General features: G+C 45.2%; 1 protein-coding gene across 2 annotated transcripts in view; it reads right to left on the bottom strand.

Annotated features, from left to right (window-relative positions):
- Nucleotides 1-5760: 5760 nt before the first annotated feature.
- Nucleotides 5761-9075, bottom strand: part of LOC131898010 (protein-tyrosine sulfotransferase 1-like) — a 32046-nt gene continuing 28731 nt past the window's right edge. For both annotated transcript variants that reach the window (XM_059249047.1, XM_059249046.1), the window contains exon 4: nucleotides 5761-7078. In XM_059249047.1, the coding sequence (XP_059105030.1) occupies nucleotides 6929-7078 (150 nt within the window). In that variant the 3' untranslated portion in view covers nucleotides 5761-6928. The remainder of the gene's footprint in view (nucleotides 7079-9075) is intronic.

Raw genomic sequence — 9075 nt, 5'->3', positions numbered from 1 at the left:
TTGAATTACATAATATAGTAGAATTACAGAAGAGAGAACACACAGATTCTAGAATAACCTAGGCTATAGAGTCTCAAAAATAAACATAAAAGAGATATAAATCAGTTAACAATGGAAAGAAAGGAAGAACTGAAGGCAGATAGCACATAATGAAGCCAATTTAATTTCAAATTAGTTCCACAACCACACTGAAATTTTCTAAAGAACAAATTCCACTAACTTAGCACAGCATTTGACTCCATACCCTCAGCTGGGGGCAGAGGACGTGGAGGGGGGAGAATCAACAACAAATCCCAAACTATTTGTGGTTGATTTGTTTTGTTAAGACAAGGTCTATGTAGCCCTGGCTGTCCTGGAACTCACTATGTAGACCTGGCTGGCCTTCAACTCACAGATATCCACCTGCCTCTGCCTCCCAATTACTGGGTTAAAGGTGTGCTCTAACAATGCCTAGCTTAAACTTTTTTTCCCCCTGTTTGAGACAGGGTTTCTCTATGTACCCCTGCCTATCCTGGAACTCAGAGATTCACATGCCCACCACCGACAGGCCTTAAACTCTTATTTTTCAAAATAAAATTGTATTACTGGTTTTGTGCTGTGTGTTGGTGACTGTGACACAGGTATGTAGAAGTCAGAGGACAACTCTGTGGAGTGGGTTCTCTCCTTCCACCTGAATGGAGGTCTGGGGCCAGGCTTATGCAGGAAGCACCTTTACCCCAAGCCATCTCACTAGCCCCTAAACTCTTTAAAATAGCTATTGTTACAAAAAAAAAATAGCTATTGTTTCTAAGGGCATACATGAAGCCATTCAGAGACAGAATAGAAGACGGAGTTTATATGCTGATGTGGTTGGAAGCCAGGATTCGAAGAGGAAGAAAGATAAACATATGTCATGTGGCGGGGAAGATCAGGTGTGGTAGTATACATGTGCAATTTCAGGATTTGGAAAGCTGAGGCAGGAGGATTACAAGCTTGAAGCCAACCTGGACTAAATAGAGAGACCCTGGCTCCATAAACAAAGCCCAGCCAGTTGTGATGGCGCACGCCGGTAGGATTTGCTGAAGGAGGCGGAGGCAAGAGGATCACAAGTTCCAGGCCAGACTGGGCTACACATTATAAAATAAAAATATTATTTAAATAAAAAAGGGGGTGGGAGGAGGGAGGATAGGGAAATCCTTGGCTGATATGTGAAATTAATTATAAAATAAAAATATTATTTAAAAAAAGCCCAAACACTAAATGTGTGAGGGGCTGGAGAGATGGCTCAGCACTTAAGAGCACGTGAGTGAGTTTGGTCCCCAGCAACCATGTCAGGGGGCTACAACCACCAGTAACTCCACTTTAGAGCTCCGATGCCCTCTTCTGGCCATCACGAGCACTGCACTCTTGTGCACAGAGGCATACACACATAGGCATACAGAAAAACAAAAATAAATCTTAAGCAGAAGAAAACCTATACTGCAACCTAGTAGCAATGACCCAACACCTTGACCTTGACCTTTAACACCATTCACTGCTATCAGAAATTAAACTGCTTGTTTGAACCACTTTAAAGAAGTAATTAAATTCACAGTTGGCAAGACAGACAGCGGGAACATCTGATTCTATCAAAAAGTCACAAAGTAATTTTTTTTAAGAACAGGGTTATGCCATAAGGACCCATCCGGAAGATGTTTCTACTAACAAATCTGAGGCAATTTGAACACCAAAATAATTCAGTGAATTTGTTTTTAGCTTGAGTCTTGTGGAGACCAGACTAGTCTCAAACTCGCCGTGCAGCTAAAGATGGTCATTAAATGCACACCATGGCATCCTCCCAACACATAATAAATAAATGTAATGTACAAAAAAACAAAAATAGAAAACAAGCCAGGTGTGGTGATACGAATTTGTAACCCCAGAATCCAGAGGCAGAGACTAGGCAGCAGACTGAGTGGTGGGCTCTAGGCCAATGAGACACTGTGGCAAAAGCCAAGACAAATGCTTCCCGAGGGACAACAAATGAGGCTGTCCTCTGACCTCCACCTGCACACATGCGCACATAAACCAGTGCATGCTCTCACAAGTGCTTATGCACAAACACACAGAATTCAAGGAAATATGCATTTATTTGATATCGCCTGCTTTTATTTTTATCACATTTTATAAATTTGTTTCCACATATTTTAAAAAAGAAAAAGTCAGGACATAGAAGAAGGCTCTTGAGAAATGTAGTGTACCTCTAAAGAGAAGCTGGGGTCAATGGAGAAGCCACAGATGAGCTGCAGCATCCGGTGCCCCCAACTGAGAAGACTCCCGAGAAGCTGGGCCTGCGTGTAGTTAGGTCCGTCTGGGCCTGAGGGGTCTGTTGGAGCTGCTTCACCATAGCTGGAGAGCTCAAGAGACACCCTATGTGGTGCTCCCTCCCAGCCTGGCACACCCCTATCTGATCCTCCCTCCCTAGTCTTGAGCACTCCCACCACTGGACCAATCAGTCCAGCCGGCTTAGACCACCGTCCACCCTGAGACCAGACAGCAGCTCTGGGATCTGCAGACACACCAGCCTCCCCTAGCCCAGTCCTTGAGACCTTGCCTTGTCAGGACTGTTCCTGGCCCCGAGCCTGACTGCAGCTCCATCCTGTGACTTTGCCTCCAGCTGCTGACTTCCCATGCTAGTGCAGTCCCTGGCTTTCCTTCCTTCAGCAGTTCTGGCATTGTGCACCTTGCCCTGGCCCTGACTCCCTGGCTCCCCTATGACTCAGGACATTGGCTCCTTGCCCCAGGATCCCACCCTGCCTATGCATGCTCTGGGCCTCCCCTCTGAGGCCCTCACTGGGAAAGAACTGGAATATTTAACCCCCAATCTCCCAGGTTTCCAGGCCTCTGCAGCCTGCCCTGAAAAAGGACAACTTGGAGCTTCTGATTCTGTGAACACCATTACCAATCCAACTCTGACATAGGACATCAAAGACATGTCATGCAGGTGCCTAAGGAGGCTCTAGGCAGGAATAGCTGTAGCTCCATCCAGGAACTAATTACAGACTAAAGAATATAACCACCCAGCATGTCAGCCTCCAGCCCAAGACTGCCTGCTCTGCCCTTATGCTGGCTAGTTTATGTCAACTCTTTACAGTAGAAGAGGAAACCTCAACTGAGAAAATAGCTCCATAAAATTTGCCTGCATCAAAGTCTGTAGTGCACGTCTTAATTAGTCACTGGTGTGGGAGGGCCCAGCCCCCAGCCCATCTCTGAGGGGTACTATCTCTGGGCTGGTGGTCTTGGGTAACAGACAGAAAGCAGGCTGAGCAAACCAGGATGGAGCAATCAGTAAGCAGTGGTCCTCCACCGCCTCTGCATCAGTTCCTGCCTGACTTCCTCAGTGGTAGTCGCAAGTGTAAGTTGCTTTTGGTCATAGCGTTTGGTCACAGCAACAGAAATCCTAACCAGCCAGGCACCGGTGGCGCACACCTTTAATCCCAGCTTGGGAGGCAGAGGCAGGTGGATCTCTGTGAGTTTGACGCTAGCCTGGTCTACAGAGCGAGTTGCAAGACAGCCAGGGCTACAACAAGAAAGCCCTATCCAAAAACAACAAACACACAAACCCTAACTAAAAAACCACTTTCAATTGTTCAGAAGTATTCAGGAACCCAAGGAAGAAAAATCAGTAAAGGGATTGCTTAACCAAGTATGGTGATGCAGCCTCAGACCAGCAACTTACTTGGGGGGCTAGAGCAGGGGAATCATGAGCCCGTGTGCTAAGCCTGTCTCAAAAAGTTCAGCAGTACAATTTGCCTAGAATCCATCAGGGAAGGCCTAAAGAGTGCCACTCAGAGGGAGAGTGCTTGCCTGGAATTCTCCAGTGAGGAGCCACAAGTTTGGCTCAGCAAGACAGCTTTTCCTAGGAGCCCCCAGTGTTTCCAGGGGCATGGCTCAGTGGCAGAACACTTGTCTGGCATGGATGAGACCTTAGGTTCAACTCCCAGCTAATAAATAACAATTCAAAGAAGAGAACCAGGCTTGATTAGTAGGCCTGACAATCCAATCTATATATCTGGGGTCTATATCTGGATCAGATAGTCCTGGGTGTGCACCCCCATTTCTGCTGCTTTCTGGCTCTGATTCTTCAGGCCATCGCTTCTTTCTCCCTGTTAGCATCAGGGTCTTCATCTGTGACTCGGGAACAATGCATGTGAGCCACCAATTGATGCCCTCCATACTAGAGACTTTTGTAAGCAAAGCTAGACAAAAGCAGTTTAAGGGGTCAGAAGTGGCTGCTGGGTTAGTTGTGTTTCTGGGCCTAGTGTGAGGCAGAACATCATGGTGGTGGGAGCGCAGGCAGCAACAGGAAGCAAAGAGGAGAAATGATAGGAAGAGGACAGGCCAACACCCCACCTCTAAGATATGTTCCTCGAGACCTACTTCCTCCACCCAGATAGGACTTTCTACTGTGCCCCAACAATCCATTCACATTCTAATCCATGAAGTAATGGATTAAGCCTAGGTCAGTCTTCATGATCTATCTCTGGAAACACCCTCACAAATACACCCAGAGGTGTGCTTCCCTCTTTCAGAGGTAGATCTCTGTGAATTTGAGGCAGACCAGAGCAACACAGTGACACCCTGTCCCAAAAAACAAAACAAATCCAGGAGGTGAAGGCACACGCCTTAATTCCAGCAGAGCCAGAGGCTGGTGGATCTCTGAGTGTAAGGCCAACCTGGTCTACAGTGTGAGTTTCAGGACAGCCAGGGCTACACTGAAACCATGTCTCGAAAAACTAGAAGAAAAAAAGAGTCTCAAAAAAAAAAAATCAAAACAAACTAACAATAGCAAACAGAAGTCGTTATCAGGCTCTCTGACAAGCAACAGAGGACAGCGACAATAACTCTGTTACTAAGAAAACACTGAGACCCAGAAATGAAATTCAGTGACAGAGACTATATCTCTGTGCACAAGAAAGCGTCTGTTTCTTGATCAAACTTCATCACAGTTTCAAGGGGATCAAGCTGGCCAGAAGAAGGGTAGAGAAGAGGGCTGGAAACTTTTAAGAAGACATGAAGTTCGTTGGTCCTCAGGGAGAGCCACCACCTCATCCCTCTGAAGGACAAATACCAGGACAAATACCAGAATGTATGTATGTCTCTGCAGACCCAGCAATGAAGATACTTGACAAGGAATCTTTGCCTCCTGGACTTCCTCCTGAGGACAGGAGTGACGATATGTTGACGGAGCAAAAGTACACACAAGGTGACAGCCCCATCAAAAAAGAAACAGAAAGCTAGTTTGTGGGCTTTCTGGAAAAACTGCAGTTAACGGTGTTCTTGTGGAAGAGCCACTGCTTAATAGCTCTGAAGAAAAACCACACTGCATGCTGTCCTGGATGCAGAAAAGAAGACCAAGAAAACAGTAACCGTGACAGTGACTATACACCTGTCCATTTCCAGCCTCCCTGGGGACTCACACGAGGAAAGCTGGGCCCAGCTGGGGGCCACACAGTATTCGTTTCTTATCCAGTACCTAAGAGAAAGACTGAAAGAGAGGACGAAAGAAGGTACTGAGAACTCTGAATCTGATACTTCTGATGAAGAACCACTACCGAGAACTTCTGGAGGAAGAACATGTGGCTTAGTGCCACACTGATTCCTTTATGTCCTATGACCCAACTGTAGAATGTCCTTAGCAAAAGGGTCATACCATTGACTTTTAAGGAGCCATGACAATGTCCTCTAATTGTTTTGGGGTGGGGTGGGGTGGACATCTATGGGACTCATAAAGATTACCTATACCTAGCAATGCACATTTTATTTGATAGACCATGGTGTCTGGAGAGAAACTATCTCCCCATTATATAGTAACTCCATTAAACTCCTATTAAATATGAAAAAAAAAACACAAAAGAAACTAACCTCTTCTCCCCCCAACACACACACACACACACACACACACACACACACACACACACACACCAAGTATGGTGGCACACACTGGTTCATTTTTGTTTTTATGAGACAGGGTCTCACTGTGTAGCTCTGGCTGGCTGGAACTTGCTATGTGGACCAGGCTGGCCTTTACCTGGTCTCTCAAGTGAGTGGCACACATTTTTAATCCCACACTCACGAGGCTGAGGCAGAAGAATCATCAAAAGTCTGATGACAGAGTGGGCTACATACTGAGTTCAAGGACAATTTGGGCGACAAGAGACTGAAAATAAACAAGTGCTTCTCATTTTCCATCAGGTGGTATCCTATGCTACCCCAGCATTCTGGCAATAAGAGGTCCATACCCAGGACGCCCTATGACCTTGGACCTGAACCATGAGCCAAAATAAGTATCTTTTTCTTGTCACTTACCAAGGCTATAGAGTTGTTTTGAGCAACAGAAAACGGACTAATTTTTTGTATGTATGTGGCATGCATGCATGTTAGCTGTGTTCACATGTGTGTTCCTTACTATGTAGACCAGCATGGGCTCTTAATCTCCTTTTCTCACCTCCTGTTTCTGCTGAGGACATTCCTCTAGAGTGAGCTAAGCTCTGGGTCATTCCCCTGGAGCAGCTGTGTGCAGCTCTGGGTGCTCTCAACCATCTGAGCCCATTCCCACAGCTCTGCTCTCACCCAGGAGCTCCTGCCATTGCCTACAACACAGCCACCAAAGCACCTGACTGGCTTACCACTGTGTACAAGTGTGGCAGAGGCCACAGAAGTCTTTCTACCCCAGAGGGCTGCACAGCCACATCCCCTCATCTTGAGTTCTCTGCCCTTCTCTGATCCCATGTTTCTTGATCCCAAGGCACAAAGATTCTTTTTATCTTAGTTTTGTGATTTTCCCAACCCACCCTGAGATCAGGCATTTTGAGAGAGGGGGTAAAACCAAATACACAATTCTCTGAACATCCAGGAAATGGCTGCTGGGGTTTCGAACTTCACGAACAACCTGGCCAGCTGTGCACATCTACGCTGGGTCTTCCTCTTCCATGGCCACATCATTGCTAGTGTTTTTACTCTGTTCATCCTCTGGGCCTGCAGGCAGAATGCTGGTGACAGTATGCAGAAGGGCTTCAATCTGCTCCTCCGTGAGGCGCTCTTCACTCTCCTCTACCATCTACAAGGGAAAGGAAGCCGTCAGGGCTTTAGAAGGAAGCCTCCCATCATGGCCCACCCCAGCCATGCAGTCCACAGTGCCAGCCCAGACCCTGGTCCTGAGCCAGCCAGGTCTTCATCTAGGATCCACAGCAGGATGAAGCCAGCTCAGATCCCAGACCTAGCCAAAGCAAGCACATAAAATGGGTCTGTGAAGCTGAGTGTCTGTCCATCTGCCTGCCGCCTGCAGCATCTCAGTCATCAAAGGCAAAAAAAAAAAAAAAATTTTTTTTGAAGATACACAGGATTGGGTTTGAAATTCAGCTAGCTAGTAAGACAGACAATGAAACTCAAATTCAAAAACAAGGCTAGGGTCAGCAAGATGGTTCACTAGGTTCAAACGGCTAGCAGTGCAAACCTAGCAAGCTGAGTCTGACTCCTGTGAACCCATACAGAAGGGAAGGAGAGAATTTTCTCCACAGATTTGTCCTCTGACTTCCACATGCATGCCATAGCACACACAGTAAATATACAATAACAAACAAAAATCCAAGCACATTAGGATTGCATACATTATTACAAAGGGATCAATAATGGAATTCATCTTTTCTTTCTTAACTCTCCACCCCCAGGATGCATTAAGAAACCCTTTCAAAAGCCACAGTGTGTATAAAACACATTCTCGAGTCACATGGATTCAAACCACAGCATTCTTCCCAACTACCCCTCAAGAAAGCCAAGAATAATGGAGCAAAGACAGCATGCACATGTGAAACTGTAGTGACTACTGTCCTGGGAACCTGGGAATATTGTTGACACACGTATCTTGGTTTACAGAAATCCCTTTCAGTCCTGTGCACAGGAGAAAGCTACTGGTTACATCTCATTACAAAAAGACTGTCAGGGATTGCCGAGTGGCAGGCTAGACTAATGTTGGCTTGCTATTTAGCAAACTGCAGTTCTAAACTTCAATATATGAAATAATAAAACTTTTTAGAAACTTAAAAGGCAGTTCAAAAAACACATGCCAAGAGTTGGGCGTTGGTGGATCACACCTTTAATACCAGCACTCGAGAGGCTGATCTCTGTGAGTTCAAGGCCAGCCTCGTCTACAAAGCATGTTCCAGGACAGCCAAGAGAAACACAAAGAAATCCTGTCTTGAAAAAACAAAAACAAAACAAACAAACAAATCCACATACAAACAGCTAATAAACTGGAAATGTTCAATTATATTAATCAGTGATGCCTATTAAAATTAACAAAAATCTAAATTACCTCCATTATGTTGGTTTTCAAGTTTCTGCAGTATACATGTGTGTTCAGCAACATATATCAAGCACCTTAAAAAAAATCTCAGAGACTTTGACCTGTTCAATCTTACCTTTATTAATTTAACCTTAACGAAAACCCTAAAATATATAACCTATATTCAGTACCCAGCACCTCTTCTATATAGTGAGTTAAAGGCCAGCTTGAGCCATAGGAGACTCTGACCAAATCCAACCACAACCTGGATGTCAAAAAAAAAAAAGTGTAAATTTCATGTTTATCTTACCCAATAAAAACTTTCAGCAAAAATATAAAATGCTGATTTGAAACCAGACCTAACCACCAATGTATTTATTCATATTAGTTCAAGTCTTTAGCACTTTCTGAAACAACATTCTGTAAAGCTGCAACCCTGTTTATTTTTGTTGTATGTATTTAAGTGTTTTGCCTGCATGGATGTAGTGCACCGTGTGTATACAGTACCCTTGGAGGCCAAAAAAATGGCATCTGATGCCCTGGAACTGAAGTTAGAGGCAGTTGTGAGCTGCCAGGTGGCAGCCAGTGCTCTTAACTACTGAGACATCTCTCCACGACAAAATGTATTTATTTTTAACGTGTATGTGTGACTATATATGTTGGGGGAACTGCATGCCCACATGTGTATGGAGGTGGCTATCACACCTAGCTTTTCTGTGGGTTCTGGGGACTGAACCCAGGACCTTAAATCTGAGTAACAAGCTTTACTGGTG

The sequence above is a fragment of the Peromyscus eremicus genome, chromosome 23 (genome assembly GCF_949786415.1).
Source record: "Peromyscus eremicus chromosome 23, PerEre_H2_v1, whole genome shotgun sequence".
In the NCBI taxonomy this organism is placed as follows: Eukaryota; Metazoa; Chordata; class Mammalia; order Rodentia; family Cricetidae; genus Peromyscus; species Peromyscus eremicus.
The sequence above is the reverse complement of the archived record's forward strand: the minus strand, read 5'-3'. Positions and strand labels throughout refer to the sequence as shown.